This window comes from Carcharodon carcharias, chromosome 2 (assembly GCF_017639515.1).
Source record: "Carcharodon carcharias isolate sCarCar2 chromosome 2, sCarCar2.pri, whole genome shotgun sequence".
Lineage (NCBI taxonomy): Eukaryota > Metazoa > Chordata > Chondrichthyes > Lamniformes > Lamnidae > Carcharodon > Carcharodon carcharias.
In genome coordinates this window covers 86,699,651-86,725,505 of record NC_054468.1, presented here as the reverse complement: position 1 = coordinate 86,725,505, position 25,855 = coordinate 86,699,651, and the positions used below count along the sequence as shown (strand labels likewise).

Genomic DNA, 25,855 nt, shown 5'->3' with positions numbered 1-25,855 from the left:
TGTGGATCTCATAATCAGACATCCATTTGACCCCTTGATGGGTTTAAAAATAATTTGAAGCAAAATTTAAAAAAAATAATTGTGGTCTAGCAACTTACTTGCCACCAGGACAAAGGAATAAAAATTGTTAGAAATTATTCTAATGTGAACAGTTTGCTGTATGATTGGTGACATCTGTCTTTTTGGCACTATCAGTATGGTCATTGTTTCAGTGCTCTGCAGCCCTTGCTATTTATCTAATCAGAAATGAAAGACTGTCTTTTGCATTATAAAGGATACTGTCCCCACAGCAGTACCTAAAGATGATTTGGAATTTCGTTATAAAATCCAAATTGAACTTTTTTGTTTCTTTCCAACCAAACATTTGTGCTGAATGAGTTTTAGCACATCATGTAGCCAATACCATGGATGAGATGCCCCTTCATCACCAGATCCCATTTTTTTGGGAAATAAATAATGAAAAGTTCAGAAATAAAAACAGAAAATGCTGAGAAAACTTAGCAGGTCTGGCAGCATCTGTGGAGAGAGGGGGAGTATGTCCTTCAAGTGTTGTAAAATATGTTTCTGACATTTTAGTCTCCAATGAAATATGTGTACCAAATGTCTTGCACAACTCACTCTTAATCATCACATTGTTACTTTTATTCTGAAGTTGAATTCAACTGCCGAGCATTTTTCTGCATTTTTTATGGAAACATAGAAAATCTACAGCTGAAAAAGAGCTATCCAGTCCAATCCCAGTTTCCAGCTCTTCCTGCAGAGCCCATCTGTAGGTTACAACACCTCATGTACATATCCAAGTGGTTTTGTTTTAAATGCAACGAACTTTTCAGCCTCAACCACCCTCTTAGACAGTGAGTTCCAGCCCCCCACCAATCTCTGGATGAAAACGTTTCTCCTCAACTCCTCTTTAATACTGAAGCCAACAATTTTAAATCTGTCCCCCATGGATTCAACTCGGAGTTCACACCCCAGACTTCCACTTGGCCACATCAGCCAACGGAGCCCAGGATCATGCCTCGAGTCCAATCCATCTTTGATTGATGTTAGGTAATAAAGAAGTAGCCAATATGCTGCTTGTGCTTTGGGCTTTGAGTTCCACCCCTTGCTGCTTTATGCTGGAACTTCATATCTTTTACATAACCAATGAATTGATGGAAAAACTTCCATTAATGGATTGTGCCCAAAGAGTTTAGTCACAGTTAAACGTCACTTGATGCCGAGGTTTGATCTTAGGCTCTCTGAATAGGCATCCAACAATCCTCTACTAGAGTTAGAAAGCTTCCCAGGTTCCTCAGCTGAAAGGCTTGCAAATATCACTCAAAAAATTCTGATATGGGATGGAACCAAGAGGAACAAGGATGACTCTTGTGCAAACGAGATATCAGTTACTTTCAATTCTCACCAAAAGATACGCCTACCTTTTCGAATAGCTTTTAGAGCACTTGCATAGTTAGTGCCGAGATACAGAAGGTAATCGGTTTCTTTGGGAAGATGAATCAGCTCTTCTGTTGAGTCTTTAAACATCAAGTCTTTGCGTTTATATTTGTCGGAATTGAAGAGTTTAAATGATCTCTGACTGTGCGGCCCAAATTTTTGCTGAAATACATGACATGAGGAGACCAAGAGGCATTAATATGATAAAAGCAAAATACTGCAGATGCTGGAAATCTGAAATGAAAACAGAAAATGCTGGAAAAACTCAGCAGGTCTGACAGCATTTGTGGAGAGAGAGACAGAGTTAACATTTTGAGTCTGTATAGGGTCATACAGACTCGAAATGTTAACTCTGTTTCTCTCTCCACAGATGCTGTCAGACCTGCTGAGTTTTTCCAGCATTTTCTGTGTTTATATGAATCCTCATCAATCTCAAATATTAAACTGATATTTTTTAATTAAAAACTAGTATCATTCAAGTTAAGACATTGCCTGGAATGTCTGAACACAACCTCAACCATCCACAAGCAGCAGGAACACTTCACTCTGTCACATTTACAGTGTTACCGTTTGACACAAGCACTTCGAGATGCCTGGTTCTCTATTAAGGATATGCTACAAACTCAGTCTGCAGCACTCCATAAACAAAGTACACAACCCCAACTCATGCTTGCTTGCAGACAACATTTTCGCAAGCCTAAAACCATTGAAGCAATAACTTTTAACTGACTTTCAGAAACTGTTTGAGGCTCAAAAAAAAAAGAGGTCAGCTAGGCTGGGCAAAATGTCGGAAGTTGACCATGAAGTAGCTTCACTACATGGTTATTTCTAGTCATGCTAATAAACAGACTACAAAATTCTTAAAACAATCCGCCAGTGTTTTTTCTTACAGTTTCAGTTGAGCAGAAATTATTTTGTTTAGGAGTGTTTGGATGAAGCAGAGAGTGAGAGCCTTATCTTTTCAGCTCTGGGTTCTGATCCAGATCACACTAAGGAGATGAAAACCTCCTCTCCCTGCATCCCAAGTTGGGGCTATATGAATTGAGCATGAACATACGAATTTAGGGCAGCAGTAGGCCACTCAGCCCCTTGAGCCTGCTCCACCATTCAATAAGATCATGATTGATCTGATTGTAACCTCAACTCCACATTCTGCCTACCCCCAACAACCTTTCATCCCTTTTCTTATCAAGAATCTATCTACTTCTGTCTTAAAAATACTCAAAGACCCTGCTTCACTGCCTTTTGAGGTAGAGAGCTCCAAAGACTCACAAACCTCTGAAAGAAATAAATTCTCCTCATCTCTGTCTTAAATGAGTGACACCTTATTCATAAACTGTGACCCTTAGTTCTAGATTCTCCAACAAGAGGAAACATCCTTTCCACATCCACCCTGTTAAGACCCCTCAGGATCTTATATGTTTCAATCAATTCGCCTCTTACTCTTCTAAACTCCAGCAGATACAAGCCTAGCCTGTCAAACCTTTTCTCATAAGACAACCCACCCATTCCAGGTATTTGTCTAGTAAACTTTTTCTGAATTGCTTCCGACATATTTACATCCTCCCTTAAATAAGGAGTCTAATACTTTTCACAATACTCCAGATGTGGTCTCATCATTGCCCAAAGCATAACCTCGCTAGTATTGCACTGAATTCTCCTTGCAGTAAAATTACTTAGTTAATTTCCTAATTGCTTGCTGTACCTGCACACTAACCTATTGTGATTCATGCACTAGGACACCCAGATCCCTCTGCATCTCAGAGTTTTGTAATCTCTCACCATTTAGATAGTACACTTCTTTTTTTATTCTTTTCCTGCCAATTGGACAATTGCACATTTTCTCATATTATACTCCATTTGCCAGATCTTTACCCACTCACTTAACCTATCTATATCCCTTTGTAGCCTCCTTATGTCCTCTTCACACTTTACTTTCCAACCTATCTGTGTCATCAGCAAATTCAGCATGAGCATTTTCAATCCAGTCCTTGGTGGGTGGGTGTTCAGAACGTAAATTGCACACAAGTTACTTTTGGAAAGATGCATCCTTTCCTCCTGTCCTTAAAATAAACCTACAAAACTAAATACAAGATGCAAAGATAGTTTCATGGGCAAGAATCTAATGCATACTCTCAGTAGATGATGAATGATACTTGATTTATGCATTTTGGGTTATATTTGATCTCAGCATGTGTGCATGCAAAAACAACAGATGAATAAATGTGAGTTAGTCTATTAAGTTGCCCCATATTGTCATGGTGCAGTGGAGCATCATGACCTCCACTATCTCCCACATGGTCCAGGAGAGGTGAAAACAAACAGAGAAAGAACCCCAGGGGAGAAAATAATGGGAAATTCAGGGGGAGAAAACCAGCCTCAAAGGTATTCGAAACAAGTTTCATAAGATCAGTGATCATGAGCCTCTTTCATAAAAATGTTGTTTTTGTCCAGAATTAGAAACTTATCCAACTCCATGGTCAATATCCATTTTAAACCAACACCAATAATGACAGGTTAACTAATTATTGATCCAATTGGTGTTTGCCAGATTTTGATATGAATAAATTGGCAACTATGTTTGTCTCCAACAACAATCATTGCACTTAATTCCATGTAATATGAATCAGGATGTTTTGAGATATTTTATGTGGCAAATGATAAATCTATCTTTTTAGCATCCCATGTATCATGTCTAAGCTAAGAGTGTTTGGTTTGACACCAAGTAAAAGATTACATTCTGCAAATTCCTGCATACCTGAGCTAATGAAAGGAATCTCCAAATCTCTTCATTCTTTTTATCATCAACAGAATCGCTTCTCACCACCACTGCATGAGCTGGCACTCTTGCCCAGTGACATTGCTTGTAGTTATTGATTGGCTGTGTGCTACCATCTAGGCACAGGAGCTCATAGTTTGCCTTCTCAGTAGCTGAGAGCAACAGTCCAAAAAGATATATTATCAGACGAGGCATGCACTCCTTCCAACGCAGGTAATACAAGTTAATATCAGGGTTTGGTAAATATAAAATTAAAATGTCAATGTATCAGTATGATGATGGCACAGTGTTTTACGGTTCAACACATGGAAAGTGTATCAGAAACCCAACACATTATATTGTGTATTACAGACACGGGCCCGACATATTATGGCAGATTTTCACCTTCACTGCAGGGCAGTAAATTGCTGAAGCAGCCTCCCACCCTCCCTTGCATGTCATGGGAACCCGTGTATGCATAATGACTTCCGACGCAGAAAACCTCATGGGGGTGCTGACAGAGCTTATGCACCAAGCCAGTAGGTGTGGATTAAGACAAATTTAGCCCAGTTTATCAGTAAGCTCTCATGCTGACACAATTGCGTGGATTTCCATTCTTACAGCCAAGATCTAAGGCACTGCCTAGGTGAAGTGCTGAAAGTGAAATCTGGTAGCTGGATCACACCAAGACAATGCTTAACACCCATGCAGTAAAGAAGAAAATCCACCACAGTGTATCACTGAACCCACATTTTCATATAATGCATTGACAATCGCCTAACTAGGCCAACAATTGGCACGATGGGCCAAATAGCCTTCTTTCCTGTTATATTATTCCATGATTCTTTGGGCTGAAATTTCATGGTTCCATGATGGCAAGGGAGCCAAACTAATAGGAGGGAGACATGCTGGGACAATTCCCTGATATGTTCTTGCAACCAGAGAACTTTCCCCAGGCAGGGCTGGGAGGATGATCTGTTGTCAACTCCAAAGAGATGATCAGCCAATTATGTTGGTTTACAACCTTAAGGTTGGATGGGCAGGTCCTTTAATTGCTTTAATTATTCTGTCAATAGCCTCAATTGGCCATTGACAGGTTGGCGGGCGGACAGCTGATCTCGCTCTGCCTCTGCCTTCCTGAAGATTTAAGTGGGGCGGAATGACATCGGGGGATCCCCCCAATGTCATCCAGCGTCAGCGAGCGGGCCCCGGCCCCAGCTCGCCGAGGAAAAATTCAGCCCAGAGTTTCTGTTAAAAATGCATTCAATATAAATTTTACCCTGTAAGATTTTTGCAACCATCCTGTTATTTTTCAAAATTATTTGAAGAAAAGCCAATATTGAATGAGAAAAGTATTTCATCTGTACATCAGACTGAATGCTACCCTAGAAAAATTAGATATATTGCACATACTCAGACGGCAAAATCCAAGTTCAATTCATAATGTCACAGCTCTGGCAAATATATAAGCCCAAACTTTCGAGAAAGATTGAAGTCTTAAAATAAAAACTTTAATGAACATAGTGAAGCACACAATGAACAACTCTATCAATAAATTAATTATGTTTTTGGAAAATGAATAATTTTTTGAATTTTATAAAAACAATTGTCTGAGATCTTACTTTGGACATTAGAAATTTCAGTTACAGAGAAAAGATGGCAGCTCAAATTTTTCAGTTGAAAAACTCAGAGAATTTAAGAAATTTGTGGACAGATTGTATAATTACAGGGCGATGAGGTTAGATTGACACCACTCATTGTAAATGTGGACAGAGTTAGCTCAAAAGTGTGACAAAGCATGGCAAAAGCAATTTTGGTAGAGAGGGCGTGTGTGCATAAATAAGGTTTTAATGAGTTACAAACTGATTGTACAGATTCACCTACCTGGCACTGTGGTATGTTTCACAAAGGCCACTTCTCCAGCACCATCCTTCAAACATCTAGAAAAAATATAACCACACCAGTCAATTTACCATACAGAGCCAGTGTCATCCCCCAAAGTAGAGGGTATGGGGGCTTTGACACCTGGTAAACTCTTTATAAGAGCTTCCAGCAGGTTTGGAGATAGAATAATATGCAATCAGGGCATATAATCTGATGCTACACACTTTTACATTTATTTCCAAATAAATAGCAAAATGAAAAGAAATATGCTTTCAAAAAGTAACGCTCTAGCAGATTCAAAGCCCATTATTGTCTGCAGAACCATGCACAATCCCACCCAAGCACCATAAACAAATCCCACCCCAAACATCAACAAACTTTTATACACCATAGGTGTTACAAACTAATGCAGTGCACCACAAGAATTGTCTCCTCCCTTTTTCTACTCCGACGCAACATAAGTAAATCTATGCCGTGCCATATACTCACTATTCCATAAGCAGATCCCACATAAGCACCCCCATATCAGGCACATCTTGGGATTAGAGACAGAGGGAAACTATTTCTGCCCTGCCCCATCAATCACATCCAGGTCAGGTACTTCACAATTAGAATTTTTTTTTTCATTTATTCATGGGATATGGGTGTCGCTGGTTAGGCCGGCATTTATTGCCCACCCCTAACTGCCCTTGAGAAGGTGGTGGTGAGCTGCCTTCTTGAACTGCTACAGCCCATGCAAAGAATGCAAAGTAAAGTTTCCTCCGTGTTGGTGCATTAAGCATTCCCAAGTCAGGTACAACACAGGTTAGATACAGAGCAACGCTTTCTATATACTGCCTACAAAGCATTTCCAGGTTCTATATAGTACAGGTTAGTTACAGAGAAAAGTTCATTCTATATGGCCCCATTTCTGGGTCAAGTATACACGACAGATACAATCGGACACTCTTGCCCCTGAATGGAAAGACTGGAATGGTTGCGCATGTGCAATTGGCCTGCGCTGCAGCCGACAGCACAAGCCCCACTGATCCTGACACCTTTTGGCGGCAGTGTTCTGCAAATCCAAATTTATGCACAGGCTGGCTAGCCCTTTTGACCGGTAATGGGGCTCTTAATTCCAGATTTATTAGGCTTCATTTTACTGCCTAGTGCGTTTTCAATGGGGGGGTTGGCACACAAAATAGGACAGGTGTCCACTCCGCCACCTTCTCACCTATCCCCAAGCTCACCCCCATAATACGGGGGGGTTGGTTGGGCAGCAAAATTAGCAGCACACCCACCATAATTAAATAAATAATCAAGAGTCAAATGGGCTTGTTAACAAGCCAAATGATACCGATAATACCTTGCTCACACCATAAAATGGTTGCTGCGGGCAGTCAGGTGGGAGTGGGCAGGCTGCTTGCCAAAAAAGTGTTTTCAAAGGATGGGAAGGAAGGGAGTGTTACTATCTTCAGGGAGGGATGGTGGGGGTGCCCCTTGTGGATCGGGAGGCAATCCCCCTAAGATAGTACGCCCTCTTTCTTCCTACCTGCCTGCTCTATTAAACCCCACCTTCTAAACTCCCCAAAGCCTCCCTGCCCAAGATCCTAGACTTAGCTGGCTCCGGGATCCATGGGCTTTCTTGCTCCTGATTGCAGTCCCAGCAGTGCCCACTACTGCGCTCTTGGTGTTGCTGGGACTGATGGAGCTGCCTGTCAATCAGATTAGCCAGCAGCTCCTGCGGAAATCCCGCACTGTTCCAATTTAGCCCACTCCACGCGTTATGACTGCAGGACAGGTTAGTGTGGAGAGGGACCGGTTGGCGTGGAGCGGGACCGGTTGGCGTGGAGCGGGGTGGGATGGCGTGGAGTGGGACCGGTTGGCGTGGAGTGGGACCGGTTGGCGTGGAGCGGGGCGGGATGGCGTGGAGTGGGACCGGTTGGCGTGGAGTGGGACCAGTTGGCGTGGAGCGGGGCGGGATGGCGTGGAGTGGGACCGGTTGGCGTGGAGCGGGACGGGTTGGCGTGGAATGGAGTGGGTTGGCGTGGAATGGAGTGGGTTGGCGTGGAGCAGGACGGGTTAGCGTGGAACGAGACGGGTTAGCGTGGAGTGAGACCGGTTGGCATGGAATGGAGTGGGTTGGCGTGGAGTGAGACGGGTTAGCGTGGTGTGTGATGGGATGGCATAGAGCGGGGCGGGGTGCTGTGGAGCAGGGCAGGTTGGCGTGGAGTGGGGCAGGTTGGTGTGGAGCGGGACCGGTTGGCGTGGAGCGGGACCGGTTGGCGTGGAGCGGGACCGGTTGGCGTGGAGCAGGGTGGGTTGGCGTGGAGCGGGATCGGTTGGCGTGGAATGGAGTGGGTTGGCATGGAGTGGATTGGGTTGGCGTGGAGCGGGACCGGTTGGCGTGGAGCGGGACCGGTTGGTGTGGAGCGGGACCGGTTGGCGTGGAGCGGGACCGGTTGGCATGGAGCAGGGTGGGTTGGCATGGAGCGGGATCGGTTGGCGTGGAATGGAGTGGGTTGGCGTGGAGCAGGACGGGTTAGCGTGGAACAAGACGGGTTAGCGTGGAGTGAGACTGGTTGGCATGGAATGGAGTGGGTTGGCGTGGAGTGAGACGGGTTAGCGTGGTGTGTGATGGGATGGCATAAAGCGGGGCGGGATGCTGTGGAGCGGGGCGGGTTGGTGTGGAGCGGGACCAGTTGGCGTGGAGCGGGACCGGTTGGCGTGGAGCGGGATGAGTTGGTGTGGAGCGGGACCGGTTGGCGTGGAGCGGGATGAGTTGGTGTGGAGCGGGATGAGTTGGTGTGGAGCGGGACCGGTTGGCGTGGAGCGGGATGAGTTGGTGTGGAGCGGGATGAGTTGGTGTGGAGCGGGATGAGTTGGTGTGGAGCGGGACCGGTTGGCGTGGAGCGGGGCGGGTTGGCGTGGAACAGGACGGGTTGGTGTGGAACGGGGCAGGTTGGCGTGGAGCAGGGTGGGTTGACGTGGAGCGGGACCGGTTGGCGTGGAGCGGGACCGGTTGGCGTGGAGCTCCATACTGACTTTGCTTCTGGGCACCACGGGTGTGGGGGTGGGGCGGGTGCGAGCCATCCAATCCCCTACCCCGTAATACTCTGCCCCACATTGGGCAACAATTTTTTTTTATTCAAAACACTGGAAGCATAGAATCATTTGCACAAAAGAGAAAGTATTAATGAATAATGTGAGATGGAGTTGTTTGTACTGATACACCTTGTGATTCATGTTGTAAAAGTTGAACCTGAATGTATTTTTGTAATGGTGATTTTGAAATGGTTTGAAATGTTTTTGAAGATTTATGAATAAAGTATATTTTTGCAAAAAAAAAGATGGAGTAAGCTCACACGTTTTCACAGAATTGTTATGGTAGATTCATTCAGCCTATTGTGTCTGCACCGGCTCTCTGAGCATTATGACTTACTGCTAATCTCCTGCCTTTCACGGTAACCCTGTACATTGGATGATTTTTTAAATAGAAACAATGTCTTCTTGAATGTCTCAATTAAACCTGCCTCCACCAAATTTCCAGGAAATGCATTCCAAACCCTAACTACTTGCTGTGTGAAAAAGTTTTTTCTCATCTCGCATTTGTTTCTTTTGCAAGACACTTTAAAACTGTGCCTTCTAGTTCTCGATCCGTTTACGAGCGGGAACAGTTTCTCCCTATCTATCTATCTATCCAGACCCCTCATGATTTTGAAAACTTCTACCAAGTCTCCCCTTAGCCTTCTCCACTCCAAAGAAAAACAGTCCCAACTTCTCCGATCTTTCCTCGTAGCTGAAGTGCCTCAAACCTGGAACCTGGTTCTGATGCTTCTCAAAGTCTTTTATATAACATCTGCAAAAAAAAAGTCCTATTAAAAAAGCAATACCCTGATGTATTTCTGATGGGAATTTTAATAATAATGACTGGCAAACAAATAGAACATCTTGGGGAACAGTCAATCCTAATGTGATTCTGTTTTAAGAATGTAAGAATGTAAGAACACAAGAAATAGGAGCAGGAGTAGGCCATTCAGCCCTTCAGGCCTGCTCTGTCATTCATTGAGATCATGGCTGATCTACTTCAACACCAGTTTGCTGCACTATCCCCGTATCCCTTGATGTAGAAATCTATCGATCTTAGTCTTGAACATACTCAACCACTTAGCCTCCACAGTCCCCTGGGGGCAGAATGTTCCAATTTTAATGTACTTCCTAATCATAGGTGTTATGTTGTCAAACACATGCTGTTTATTCATATAAGCAACAGAGCACAAACACATGGGTGCTTCTCAAACCAGGTTCCATTCTAAACTACTGATTAACAATGTAGCCCGTGCCACACAGCATTTGGGTAATAGAACCATGTGGTCAATCTGCTCACTTTCTCTAACAGGAATACTGCAACTCCGTTTATCACAATAGGTTTCAGTTTCCATCTCAAAGCTTAATTTAGGCTGCCTTTCTATTTACAAATGTTAAAATGAGTTATAAGACACCGCCTGCATTTAAAAACAATTCTCACTTTCTGACTAACACTCTGTGTATTTGCAAGTGCCCTCTAGTGTTGTGACACAAATAAACTCAGCCACAAAAGAACAGTTCCTCCACTCTGCTCTGAAAATGTGCCTTAGTCCCAACGCCAGTTGAAAAGAACATCAAGGAGATTGTGGGTCCAAGTTCCACTCCAGAGATTTCAGTACATAACCTAAGATGACATATTAAGTAGTGACTGAGACATTAAGATCCCACCTGTCCTTTCAAGTGACCATCAAAGATCCTGAGGCATTTTTAAAGAACAGGGGAGTTTCCCAGTGTTCTGGCCAAAACCTATCCCACAACCACCATCATTAAAATAGGTTGTCAAGTCATTTGTGGGAACTGGCCATGTGCATTTTGACTGTCAACGTTAAACTGTGTTTTTCAGGTATACAACCAACAAGATGGCGGTGAAAAATGGTTCGGTCTGGATGGGGGGATGGTGACCCAGTGCAAAGACCAGTCATGTTGGAGTGGCCTGATTTGGTTTAGCTGCATCAGGGCAGCAGGCTTTTGGGCCAGAACACTTCTGTACAGGAGCAAGTTGGGCGCAAAAGTGGGCAGTCTCCTTTGCCTGGAGCTTTTTGTTAGCAGAGAGATAGCAAATTATTAAGGATAACTGAATGTCTGCCAATGGATTGCGACCACCCAGGATCAAAGAAATTCCTAAAACTGCATATTTCCCTCATCTCTTTTCACCAATACTCCATCAATGCCTGGTACAGAAGACAGTCTGGAAACACAATCATATCATCAATTTAGACATAGTTATTGGATGCACCTATGATGGGGGAAGGGAGTGTAAAGGCCTAAGACTTTTTTCTATACTTATCATTTGTATTCTCTTGGATGTGATGTTGGTGCTGTGCTGTAGATGGGTTGTCGTATTGCTATGTAATTTTTTTCTTCCTTATATGGATAAGTAATTGTACCCACAGTGAATTTCTGTAAGGACAATAAAGTGTATTTAATTAGGAACAGAGGAAACAGGAGCTGGAGTAGGCCACTTGGCCCCTTGAGCCTGCTCTGGCATTCAACTAGATCATGGCTGATCTTCTATCCCAATGCCACTTTCCTGCATTATCCCCATATCCCTTGATATCTTTAATATCTGTCAATCTGTTTTGAACATATGCTGAGCCACCACAGCTTTCTGGAGTAGAGAATTTCACCCTCTGATTGAAGAAATTCCTCCTCATCTCAGTCCTAAATGGCCTACCTCTTATTCTGAGACTGTGTCCCTTGGCTCTAGACCCCACCCCCGCCCCCAGCCAGGGGAAATATCCTTCCTCCATCTACCCTGTTGAGCCCTGTAAGAATTTGATATGTCTCAATAAGGTCACCCCTCATTCTTCTAAACTGTAGAGAATATAGGCCTAGTCTCCTCAATCTCTCCTCATAGGACAATCCCACCATTCCAAGAATTAGTCTGGTGAACCTTCCTCTCTGACAAGTATATTCATCCTTAGGTAAGGAGACCAAAACTGAACACAATAACCCAGGTGAGTCGAACTGAATTGACTACACTTCAAACATAATTTGGCTGTGCAACACGTTGGGATAGTCTGAGGTCATGAATGTTGCTATATAATTTCAAATATTTCTTCTTTTCCACTTGGTTCAAAAACACCTTGAAGAAAAGCCAAATAGTCTCTCATTTATTTCAAAAGCGCTCTGAAATACAAGGCAAACAGTCTCTCATCTGTTTCAGAGACACTGGGTTGGCAAGTTTCCCATCTGGTTAAAAAGAAAATCCTGGATAGATAAGCTCAAGTGTATTGCTCCCTTATTCTCAGTTATACATTTTGCTCGATGCATCATTAGCATTAACCAGCAGGATGGAGATATTACAATTCTTTCGCAACTTAGCTGCACCCAATAACCAGGGGAGTGGAACTTGCTCTCCGACAGAAAGGCGAACAGGTGTCATTTTCTAAAGATTTAATAATTTCAGACTCGAGAACCGTGGAATACTCACTGAAATGCACCTGAATAATCGTAGTAGGGTTCAAGGTGTGATCGCTGGCAGCGATTTGATCCAGATCCTTTACACAGTGCGCACAGCTTAGGGAATTTAGAAGAAGCTCCTGGAACACAGCTGGACAAAAAGAACTTTTCCACAACTAGGAAGAAAAAAGCAGAAATTAATGTGCAATAACTGAGGAATATGAGCCCATAAAGTAGATTTTCCAGAGTTGACATGGAACAACACAGGATTATTTCGATGTGGTGAATATTGAAAAGTTGGACACATTGGGAGCAAGTGCCTCTAAAGGAACTCACCTGATTTTTCTTCCCTGGAAATGGGTGAAAGGTAATCAGGCAGATTCCTTTAATCAGGCAGGCCTCCCCTGCTGAACTTGAACTCTGAGTGGCAGCTGGATGAGGCCCTTAAGTGGCTATTAATTACCCAATTAAGGCCCTCAATTGAACTGTAGGCTGGCAGTTCACCAGATGCTTCCCCCATCACTCAGAAAATTGTAGCAGGGGTGGACTGGGCAGAGATTGATTTTACTGGTCCACCTGCTGGTTTTCCCATGTGAGGATGGCCTGTAAAATCCAGCCCATAAGGTGAGAGAGAGATATAGAAGGGAATTAAAATGAAAGGGGGAGAAACAGAAAACAGAAGGTGCCTAGAGGGGGAGAGAGAGAGAGACAACAAGAGGAAGGAGGGAGACACGATACAAACAGAATATTAATAGGCACAATGGAAATTCAGGAGCACATTGACCCCAATTTTCAATGTGCTTTGGTCATAAAGTCAAAGGTAATGTGTGTTTAAAAGTTCTGAGATGACCTGCCAGCCAGCAAAGTTTGCTTCCTTTCAGTGCTGGTTTGTAAAATTATCGCTGTACTGCACTGTTCCCGCATCCCAGAATTCTATTAGTTTTATCATTGTTCTATACATCCAAGTGAACTATTACTGCATCTCCTTTCAATAATGCTGTTCCATTCATCATATACTCATGGTACATCTTATCCTATTGTGTAAACTTTACATTTGTCTGGATTAAATTGAATTTTCCATCTACTCAACAGCACGATTGATCGAAATCCCTCCACAAAACATTATTCTGTTTCCTTTCTTCTCATGAGCACATTTTCCTATATCATGTTCTAATCTAGATTCCCATAGCACATAGTTTTAGAAGTCTTTCATGTGAAATTAGGTCAAAAGCTTTCTGCTAAATCTAATGAACTTCGATGTAGATAATTTGCCTATTTGAAACTGCTGCTCCCAGCTCTGATTTCCATTATTTCAATGGTTATCGATGTTGGACTAATTAGCCTGTAGTCTCATAGATCAGATTTGCCACCCATCTAGAAATAGGAAACTGCCAGTCATCCATTTCTAACTTGTAAAATGGGCAAGAGGTTGTTGAAAGACAGCTGGAGAGCTTTTGTGCCCTGATACCAGCCCGAATTAACTTAAAGTCAGGCTTGACATGGGCATTCCAGCTCAAAACAGGAAGAAGGTTGTTTAAATGCACAAACAGAAAGAGTAGACATTCTATGTTTGTTGTAGGACCCCAGGTGCAACCTTGAAAGAGAAATGGGCAGAGCTTACGAACCAGATGTTAGTCCCATTTTTCCTAGCATTGAGAAGTCTAACTGGCGAATCTAAAAGAGATCATTGGAGGAATCTCCAGAAAGGTAATTCTTTTGGGGCTTTAAATGATGTTTGTGAAACCGAACATGTTCCTCCAGGCTCTACAAAAATACTCCTGCCCATTGCCAGCCTGCTTTCAGACCACCTCTAGCATCTGCTTTCCTCCTGCCCATCAAACAGGCCTGGTCCATTCATCATATACTTGTGGCACATTTGATCTGTCTTGGATTAACAATATGTTTCCAGTTAACTTTTCAGTAACTTCTTTGTAATCTTCAATGACCAAGTTTGAACACAACCATTGAAAAGTTCTTGACAAAAGAAAGCAAAATAGCACATTACATGTTTCAATAGGGTCCTCTTTATTCCATTGGTTTGGATTGCGTTCTATAATGGTTCCTATCGGGATATTCCAACCAGCAGATTTACCCAGACCAGTGTGGCAGGATTTCTTGCCCCTCAAAGTATTGATTGTAATACCGCTTCCTTTCTTTACCACGGCTACAGCATAGTAGCAGGACTCCCCTGTAATACACAATGCATTGTCAATTATTAGACTCCACAGAAATAGCATTTCGACTTCATACCTAATGCATCCGCATCAATTGATTTAATCTTCATAGAACTTTGATGATGCAATAAGGTCAAATCATAGTGGAATTCGGCAGAAGGCTCCGAAGTAATAATGCTTCTCAAATGTCTTAAACAATGGAAAGTAGAACAAGGTACACAGGCGATTGAGATTGCTGTGGAGTCATGTCTATCACACATATTGAAATTGCTGTGGACCGGAGTTTCTCATAGGCATTGAGATAGCTGTGACAAGGGGCCCACTGCATTGTTAAGGTCGCTGCCAAGAGTCGGCAGGTACTTAGATCATTGTTGAGGGACATCTTTCACAGAAATTGAGATCCCTACTGAGAGACATCATCATAGATTATTGTGATAGCTGTAGGGCGGGGCATAGCACAGGTTATTGAGATCACTGTAGAGAGGAGTGTATCATAGATTATTTAGATGGTTGTAGGGAGAAATCTATTATAGGCTGTATGGACTGCTGTAGGAAGGGGACTATCTCAGGTTATTGAGGCAGATTTGGAGAGGACTTTCACATAGGTTGTTGAACTCAGTGTAGAGAGGGATAAAACACAAGCTGTTGAGCACATTGTAGAAAAGGCCTTTAGCAGGTAACTTAGATCACTCTAAATAAGCTTTTATCATTTTCCAGTTATTGTTCAAAGTTGTTAAAAGGTTCTTTGGCATACAGGGCTACAATTTTGAAAGGTTACTCTGAAAAGTAACCCAACCGGTTTTTGTGAGAAGGTGATCATGGTTCATGTTCTTTTTCAGATCCTTGGTTTTAATGGGGCCAGTAATTTGTGAACTGTGTTCCTATGTGCACACAATTTAGACACTGTGAGCAAATAATCATTTTTAGTTTCTGGAAATGAATCAGGGCCACACTACAAAGACTAGTCTAGACTAACCCCTTGAAATACACAAAGTATTACTTGACACATTGACAGGTGTCAGTAACTTAAATCCAATTGACTGGCAACTAATTAATTTGCAAATAATTTGCTGAGCCTCCTTCTTCGTAATCCTATTAACCCAATGTTCTTACTGACTGGCCCAGGTACCCAGGTGCACACAAATTCTTTGGGTGCAATATTCCACCCATTTTCCAAAGATTGTATTGTGAGATATTCTTAAAAAAATTGGGTTGCTAAACTGCAGCCTACTCTTTCTGATAAACCAGTTGAAACTCTTACAATGACACAGCCAGAAACCTATGAGCTGTCTTCAAATGAAGTCCTAATTGGGGCACCAAACAGATCACATTCTGAGGGCAGGGGCTAGATCAGGATGGATCAGATATTGGAAAGGTGTGCCAAATCTTTGAGGGAACTTTGACCCAAACCAGGGGCAGAATTTTATGCCTGTCGGGTGGGCCGTGCAGGAGCGGGCACAGGCACGGGCAGGGGCGGACCCACTCGCTGCCCCCAATTGGGTCCGCACTGCCATTTTACACGGGTAGGCCAATTAAGGCTCGCCCAGCATGAAACACAGCTCCCGAGGACAGCAGGAGTGGGCAGGCAGCGGCAGGACTGCAATGGCCCCCAGGTCCGATGGAAATCCTGCAGCCCTTTTAAAAGAGCTCCTGCAGACTTGCAACGGTTGTCAAATATGGCCAGCAGCAGGGCACCCCAGAGCGCTGCTGGTGAGCAGGCCAGGCAGGAGGGTAGGGCAGGGGGCCACTATGCCCCTCGTTTTTCAGACAATTGCCTTGCTGCTCTCCTCGAGGAGGTGGCAGCATGGTGGGAAGACCTCGTTCCGAGGCACAGGAGACAGAGGTCCCCCCAAAAGACCAAATGTGCCTGGGAGGAGGTGGCAGAGCTCCCGCAATGTGGTGCGGTGCACCTGGATCCAGTGCTGCAAGTGCTTTAACAATCTTTTGTGCTCTGGAGGGGTGAGTACCATGTTGCTATTGGTTAGTGAACCCAGCAGGTAGGCTTTCCATCCTGGCTGCAGCCCCCGCACCCCCTTAACTCTGAGTGTAGTGACAGCACTGAATCATTGACGGCATGTCTCCCTTGCTGGGCAGGACAGCAGATATTGGCCATGCCTAGGTCACCCTGAGAGGGTGTAGATGAGATGGGTTCTGCCCCCACAGCATGTGGTACAGTGAAACCCACATTACTGTTTTGGGGGCAGCCTAGAGGATCTGCACCTTATGTGCAGTGCTGGAACTGCAAAACATGTCAAAGCCAGGGTGCTGACATGCTGGGAGGGGAGCTTCCAGGTGGTGGGGCACCGATCCGTCTGCTGCCTTTTGCATTCCACGTGCTTGCGCCTCCTTGCTTTGTGAGGTTGGTCCATTTGGTACCAAATTTGGTGTAGACTGCATTCGCCAAGGGTGGGAGGACAGACCTAGCATCTTTGTGTGAGTGTGCAGCAGCTGCTGGGTGAGGAGACACCGGAGACCTGCAATGTCCCACTCTGTTTGGGGTAGGATGGCAGCGAAGAGATTCCAGGTACATGTTGCACTATTCAGTGCTCTTTTCTCCTTTTCTGGAGAAGAATGCTCATAATGCTGCCAAGCGGTTGAGGACTGGCAGAGGGCCAGCCCAGTTGGACATTAATTCCAGGTTCGGGCAAGAGGCCCTCGATCTGGGGTGGCACCACACGCCCAGGTCCACCGGTGTCGGTGAGGCTTAGGTGCCACATGGAGGTATGTTAGCCCAGCACTGAGGTCACCATTGTTCTCCCAGCAGCCATGACACTGCTGAATGCTCAGTGATTGAAGTTTCCAGCATGGCTTCACCATTGCTTATGGAAGGATGAGCGCATAACGATCCGGGGGACAGGGATGCATATTGACATTGTCTCCATGTTAATCAAATGTCCTTGTTCTTCCTTTCAGTATCAGCAGATCAGGGCTGGGAGGAGGAGGCACAGGAGCCCCCTTTCACAACTGAGGCTCCTGAAGTCTCTGACAGCCAGTGTCACACCATCTCTTCCAGGCAGGCACCAGCACAGATACCTCGGTGGGAATTAGATCATCGGCTAATGTCTCAGTGCACAGCGGTGAGGGCACTTCACAGTCACTGGAAGAGCTGGCAGAGACAGGAAGTGCCCATGGCACCAACAGTCGGAGGACTGCAAGGGATCAGGCGCATCCTCAGTCGGTAGCTAATGATGTGCCTCTGGAGTCGTCCATGAGGCAGCAAATGCTGGAAGTCCAGCAGAGTGTGCGGGAGGATCTGGTGGAGATACATGAGGTTATGCTTGTCTTGGTGTCCATGGTGGAGAAGTCCACGCGGACCCTCGCCAATGCAATGAGTCTCTTGGCTGAGAGCCATGCTTCCTCCATAGAGAGAGTGGCAACTCTCATGGAGAGACTCCAACTGGAGACCAATCAGGGGATGCGCATGGACCAGCAAGCCCTCACACCGGCATTGACCTCAGCTGGTCAGTGTCAGTGTGGGAGATGGTCTGGGCACCAAGTTTTCCAGCTCGGTGCCCATCCATCTATGGTGAGCAGGGAGGTCCAAAGCGACCTCACGTTGGCGCAACAGCTGCCTGGCATCTCTGCAGGCTCCTCTCAGGGCGCTCTGGATGAGGGCAGCAGCTCCTCCACCTCCCTGCCAGTGACCTTTGCATCCGATGTAGCTGCAACGACTGGGGAGATGCCAATTGTGGAACTGGCCGCTCCCTCTCAGGCCGGGCCAGCACAGGCTCCATGGGCCAGAGGACATCCGCCAAGGTCATCAAGGCTAACAGGACAGCAGAGTGAGCATTCTGTCTCAGATGCCAGTGCCATCGAAGGGACAGCATCTAGATGTAGCACCCGAAAGCGTAGATTTAAGGCACCTTAGGCACACCAAGGATTTCTCACTGGTGCTTTTGTGTTGCCTAGCAATGAGGTCATGATTAGTTGGTGTGTTGTTTAACACCTTTGTCATTTTATTTCCTTAAGATCATTTTGTTATATCATTAAATTTAGACACGTGACCATGGCTGAGGGTTCCTCTTTTCCTCAGCAGGTGGATGGTTACCTATGATGTTATGAGTGGGTTGCATCACATTTGAGCCTTATTGATTTGGCCCTTAGTTAATGTTACTATAAAGGCAGATTTAGCACTCAGGTATCGAGTACGGAGCCTGCAGCACCGGCTTTTGTTGGAGGTCCATCTGTGGTGTTCTAGCTGAAGGTTCACTGAATTAAAACCTCCTGGGTGTCCCTACCTCCCTGGCGTATGCCTGGGTCAGCATCTACCCTCTCAGCATTTCCCTATGCGTGCTCATCCGCGGACTCACTGCTGGACTCATCGTGTGCAGCCGCAGCAACTGCATCTACATCTTCTTTGTCCACAGCATCGCCCTTTTCCAGTGCAAGATTATGGAGAGCACAGCATGAAACTGTTATCAGCGACACATAATTTGAGGGAACTGGACTGCACATCCTGAATGGTCCAGGCATTGGAAGTGCATTTTGAGAAGACCAATGGTTCTCTCCACCACAGCCCTTGTGGTGCCCCAGCTCCTATTGTACCGCTGCTCAGCTTCTGTTCTTGGATGGCAGAGGGTGCGTCATGAGCCACCTTCTGAGGGGATAACCCTTGTCAACCAACAGCCAGCCATCCAGCCGGGCTGGAGCACTGAAGAGCCTCAGCACCTGGGAGTGTCTGAGGATGTAGGCATCATGGGATCTGCCAGGGTGCCTTGCACAGACTTGCAGAATCTGCATCCTGCGATCACACATTATCTGAACATTCATGGAGTGGAAGCCCTTCCTGTTGACGAAGGCACCGGGCTCACCTGCTGGTGCTTTGATGGACACATGTATACAGTCGATTGCACCCTGGACACGGGGGATCCCAGCAATCGCTGCAAAGCCTCTAGCTCATGCTGTCTGGCTGGCTTGGTCCCAGCAGTAGTGAATGAACGTCAATGCACACCTGAATAAAGCGTCTGTCACCTGCTTGACACAAATGTGGACAGCTGATTGGGAGACACTACAAAGATCACCCACCAAGCCCTGGAAAGAGCCAGAGGTTAGAAGTTGAGGGCAACAGTGAACTTTAGAGCTACTGGCATGGGGCACCCACCCACACAGTTATCGGAGATCTCAGGGTCTATCATTTGATAGATAGAGCTGACTGTCTCCCTTGAGAAACAGAGCCTCCTTTGGCACTGCACCTCAGACATATTGAGGTAGCTGCTTCGTCGCCTGTAAACCCTGGCAGCAGGACAGTGGCATCTTCTGCTGCTCCTTCTGTCTTGGACTTCCTGTTAGCCCTGTGCCCCTGTGCCTGCACGTCTCCTCCTAAAGGTGGCTCCCCTGGAGGCTGAATGTGCATGCCTGGCCTCCTCCCCCTTCTGCCCCTCCCTTCCTCCCCAGTGGAGACCACAACTCCCTTTCCCAGGCTAAGGGAAGGCTTCCTGAAACCTGCAGGCCCCAAAAACGATCTTCACTGCAAGTGTGCTGACCTGAAGGTTGAGAGTCCTGTCCAAGCAGCTGGTATGAGTTTTGAAGTATTTCTGCTCACACAGGTAAGTATCAGTAACTTTCAAAAATAAATATCTGACTGAGCACATTTGCAACCCTACTGACCCCTCTTATCCCGCCCGTGGATGAGGTTTATACAAATGTGTCCGACCCGCCTGCCCATGGAACCCATGCGATGACCTGAAGATCACACGGACCCAAAAAAATCACCGTCAGTTGGTGCCTCAAGGGCCTTAAGTGGCCCATTAATTAATGGCGGGTGCCCACCCAACGAAATATCACGATGGCGCCCGGTGAAGTCAGGAAAATTGCCCGATGTCACTGCACATCATTTTACACATCGGCGTGTGGAGCCCGCACCCCAGTGGGAAAATTCTGCCCCAGAATACTACAATATTGTTAATAAAGAAACAGATTAGGGCTGGGACCAGAAGCTATGCACTTCGCATCAGAACCTGAATCCATGTGAAATATTTTAACAGATTCAATTCTACATGTAATAATTATGTGACACGACAAATGATGGGTAGTCATTAATTGAAGATGCTACTTCCAATCATAATATTTCTTACTGGTAAAGATGCAAAACATTTGTATCTAAATGTCGCCTTTTCTCCAAACAGCCAGTGACAATACATTGAGCCGGGTAATGTATGCAACAGATTATCGTGGCAGACTCACAATAGAGGTTAATATTGAGCAACAGGTCAATTATAAATAAAGTTTTTTTTAATTAGTTCACGGGTTGTGGGCTTCGCTGTCTGGGCCAGCATTTATTGCCCATCCCTCATTGTCCTTTGAGAAGGTGGTGGTGAGCTGCCTCCTTGAACCGCTGCAATCCATGTGGTGTAGCTACACCCACAGTGCTGTTAGGGAGTGAGTTCCAGGATTTTGGCCCAACAACAGTGGAGGAACGGCAATATATTTCCAAGTCAGGATGGTGAGTGACTTGGGGGGGGGACCTTCCAGGTGATGGTTTTCCCATCAACCTGCTGCCCTTGTCCTTCTAGATGGTAGTGGTTGTGGGTCTGGAAGATGCTGTCGAAGGAGCCTTCGTGAATTCCTGCAGTGCGTCTTATAGATGGTACTGCTACTGTGCATCGATGGTGGAGGGAGTCAATGTTTGTGGATGTAATGCCAATTAAGCAGGCTGCTTTGTCCTGGATAGTGTCAAGCTTCTTGAGTGTTAAGTGATAGCACTCCCTTTTTATTTGAACAGTTTTGTTGTCAACATTTCATAACTGATTACCTGTAATATTTTCAGCTACAATCGGTTTCAGACGCGGTTGGGGCAAGAGACCTCCCTTGTATATATCTCCACCATCCAAAGTTATAGCATCTGCAAATCTATCCTGAGAATGAGAAACATGTACCTTATTAATAGAAAGGCCCCTTCTTTTCAATCAATGCAAGTACTGAGGATATTACCTGCTTTTCCCTCTAATTTTATCCCCTCTCTCTTGAAATCCTCAATGAGTTCTATTAATCTAAGTCTATTGAAGAAGGTGATTATATATACATCCTTTCAATTTTACACATTGATCTGAGAGTTGTGCAAAATATTCACAGTGCAGAAAAAGCCCCCTTTAATAATTAACGTTTGTGTAAAATAGAAACAATAGGAGTTCCAACACTGACCTTTGGGGCATTGGGTAAACTCCCCCTACCCTGAAATAACTCTTCTGTGGTCATAGCCAGTGAGGGTACCACAACTTTCATTCTGTGGATGTTGTCTGGATCATTTACAATTGTAAAATCAAAACAAGCCCTTTCTCGATCTCTCAGCTTCCCTGATGCACTTGGTCATGAAGCAATCATGCAATACATTAACTAGCTTGGACCCTAGACAACTTCAGTTTTCCCAATTTAGAATTGGTTGATTGAACTCCCCATTAAAATGAACATCCACTGTTCATTTTTGATCCTTCATGGGGAAAACTATATTCTCTCTTATTCTGACTCTAGCAAGTCTGCAGCATACCCCTACTGTTAGCTTTGACTTTTTCAAATTAAAGCTTTCTAATATGGCTAAGAACAGTAATTATCTACCCAGCATCAATGTCTTTGAGCTCCCAAATATTCCTGTCAAATAAAGCCATGTTATCTCCTTTTCAGTCCACTTTATCTGCTTTGACTATTTTATAGGTGATCAAGGAGATAGTGGCATAGTGGTAATATTGCCAGATGAGTAATCCAGAGGCCCAGACTAAAGCTCTAGAGACATGGGTTCAAATTCCACTATGGCAGCTGGTGGAATTTAAATTCAATTAATAAAAATCTTGAATTAAAATCTAACCTAATGGTGACCATGAAACCATTGTCAATTGTTGTAAAAACCCATCTGGTTCACCAGTGCACTTTAGGGAAGGAAATCTGCCATCCTTACCTGGTCTGGCCTACATGTGACTTCAGACCCACAGCAATGTGGATGACTCTTAAATGCCCTCTGAAGTGGCCTAGCAAGCCACTGAGTTGTATCAAACTGCTATAAAGTCTACAAAAATGAATGAAACTGGACAGACTAGCTGGCATCAAACTAGGCACTGAAAACAGCAGCAAATCCAGCCCTGTTGACTCTGCAAAGTCCTCTTTATAATTAGTAGAGCTATCCCACAGGCAGTCGGACAACAGCCTGACATAGTCATACTCACTGAATCATAGCTTACAGACAATGCCCAGGTATCACCATCCCACCGGCAGGACAGATCCACCAGAGGTGGTGGAAAATGGTATACAGTCAGGAAGGAGGTGCTTGGAAGTCCTCAACATTGACTCCAGGCCCCATGAAATCTCATAGCATTAAGTCAAACATGGGCAAGGAAACCTCCTGCTTATTACCACCTACCACACCCCACTCAGCTGATGAATCAGTATTCTTCCATGTTGAACACCAACTGGAAGAAGCACTGAGGGTGGAAAGGCCGCAGAATGTACTCTGGGTATGAATCTTCATCACCAAGAGTCACTTGATAGCACAACTGTGTCTGCAGCAGGTGGTGAGGGAACCAATAAGAGGGGAAAAACCTTCTTGACATTGTCCTTATCAATCTAACTGTTGCAGGTGTATCTGTCCATGACAGTATTGGTAGGAGTGACCACTCCATAGTCCTTGTGGAGACAAAGTCCCATCTTCACATTGAGATTACTCTCCATCATGTGTGCAGTACTACCATTGTGCTAAATGGGGTAGATTTCAAACAGATCAAAACTGAGCATCCATGAGGCACTGTGGGCCATCAGCAGCAGCAGAATTGTATTCAACTACAATCTGTAACCTCATAGCTTGGCATGACCATCTACAAAGCACAAGTCAGAAGCGTGATGGAATAATCTTCACTTGCCTGGATGAGTGCAGCTCCAACAACAGTCAAGAAGCTCTATACCATTCAGGAAAAAGCAAACCTGCTTGACTGGCACCTCATTCACCACTTTAAACAGTCACTGTATCCACCACTGACACACTGTGGTAGCAGTGTGTACCATTTACAAGATGCATTGCAGCAACTCACCAAAGCTCCTTTGAGAGCAACTGTACTACTGACATTACAGGCCCAGCAGAGGTGGTATACAGTCCGGAGGGAGTTACCCTGGTCCTCAACATCAACTCCAGACCCCATCATCAGTCCATGACAGTATTGGGAGGAATGACCAGCACCTGGCCCTTATGGAGTCTGATGAAATCAACTCAATTGGTCCCTGGAATGAGGGGGTTGTCCTATGATGAGAGTTTGAATACATTAGGCCTTTCTCGGGAATTTAGAAGAATGAGTGGTAATCTCTTGAAAAAGACAAGATTCTGCAAGAGCTTGATAATGTGGATGCCAAGAGATTGTTTCCAATGGTCAGGGAACCTACAACATGGGGGCATGATCTCAAGATAAGGGGCTGATCGTTTAGGACTGAGATGAGGAGAAATTACTTCACTCAACAGGTTGTGAATTTATGGAATTCTCTACCCCAGAGATTTGTGGATGCTCCAACATTGAATATATTTAGGGCTGGGATGGGCAGATTTTTGATCTCTCAGGAAATCAAAGGATATTTGGAGCAGATGGGAAAGTGGAGTTGAAGCCCAGAGATCCAACATGTTCTTATTGAATGGCAGAGCAGGCTTGATGGGCGATATGGTCTAATCCTACTCCTACTCCTACTCCTTGTGTTCTTGTGCGAACAATTCATCCAATTTTCTGTTACCACTTAGAGAGCCTTTCATAGCTGCTGCTGCATTACTGGAATTTGCTCGTACCAATCAAATATTCTAAAGGCCAAGGTCAGTGAGAAAGCTTTATTTATACCAGTAGCCCAGTCAAATAGGTAGGATCTCCATAGCAAAGTCTGGCATAGTGCATGTGATGGATGCAACTGTGCAATTTTTCCTGGATTTATAATGTTTCTATTTACTTAGATCCACAGGATTAATTATTCAGATCAGCCCAACAATTATGTGATAAAATACAATCTCTATGTCCAAGTCTGAATAAAATCAAGGCCTACCTTAATAGCAGTCACACAACTGTCAGAACTTTGCTTCTGTATACAAGAAAATTTGGGGAAGTCATCTGCCATTTGTTCTTTCAAATCATTGCATTTCTTTTGCTCTTGTGGAGAAACTGTACACCATTTGATTGCTGAACCAGCAGCAAATGAAAGGGCTTGGAAAGAAAGAAAAGAACGTCAGACAATAATTGTACAGGGTAAAATAGAACAGCAATTATGGGAGGGAGGTACAATAATTATACAGAGGAGAGATACAAAGGTGGATAATGGTTTTATGGCGAGAAAGAGATGTCAGCAATTATACAGCAGGTGAAGAAAACACAGCTATGATAGAGCAAGAAGAAAGCATAGTAATTATGTAGGGAAGAGAGAAAGAGGGGGGTTATATAGGTCCAAACAGTAAGGACAGTGAGTCTACAGGGGAGAGAACATAGTGATTTTACAAGAGAAAACAAAGTGATTGTAAAGGGCAGAGAGCACAGTGATTGTAAAGGAGACAGAGCACAGTGATTGTAAAGGAGAGAGAGCACAGTGATTGTAAAGGAGAGAGTATGGTGATTGTAAAGGAGAGAGCACAATGATTATAAAGGAGAGAGAGCAGAGTGATTGTAAAGGGTAGAGAGCACAGTGATTGTAAAGGAGAGAGAGAGCACAGTGATTGTAAAGGGTAGAGAGCACAGTGATTGTAAAAGGTAGAGAGCACCATGATTGCAAAGGGTAGAGAGCATAGTGATTGTAAAGGAAAATGAGTGATTGTACAGTAGAGTGCAGGGAGAAAGATTAGCACATGTTATACAAAAGCGAATGAGGGAAAACATCATTAATATATGAAAGAGATAGGATAGACATGAATTTTACAGGTGAAAGTGGAAACAATGATTGACCAGATAAACAGAAGTGTGATTATGCAAGAGAGAAAGGTTATCAATTATACAAGAGCAAGAGGACAGTAAAATATGATAGGGAATGTTAATCATATAGGAGCAAGAGAGCGGACAGCACTTAGAACAGAAAAATGAAACACACTGATTGTGCAGTGGACAGAGGAAGAGCAATTGCAGTGATTATACAAGGTAAAGCATGGAAACACATTGGACAGAGGGAGAGTATATAAACAAAAGATGGAGAGAGATGG

The 25,855-nt window shown here is 44.5% G+C and overlaps 1 protein-coding gene across 1 annotated transcript in view; it reads right to left on the bottom strand.

The window, feature by feature from the left end:
* The window catches only part of LOC121287766, a 104,236-nt gene extending 79,373 nt beyond the window's left edge, over nt 1-24,863 (bottom strand). Inside the window, exons 1-7 of the mRNA XM_041205680.1 lie at nt 24,718-24,863; nt 21,473-21,575; nt 14,553-14,735; nt 12,579-12,723; nt 6,080-6,135; nt 4,196-4,368; nt 1,422-1,599 (exon numbers count right to left, since the gene is read on the bottom strand). Coding sequence (XP_041061614.1) covers nt 1,422-1,599; nt 4,196-4,368; nt 6,080-6,135; nt 12,579-12,723; nt 14,553-14,735; nt 21,473-21,575; nt 24,718-24,789 — 910 coding nt within the window. The 5' untranslated portion in view covers nt 24,790-24,863. The remainder of the gene's footprint in view (nt 1-1,421; nt 1,600-4,195; nt 4,369-6,079; nt 6,136-12,578; nt 12,724-14,552; nt 14,736-21,472; nt 21,576-24,717) is intronic.
* Nucleotides 24,864-25,855: the final 992 nt, after the last annotated feature.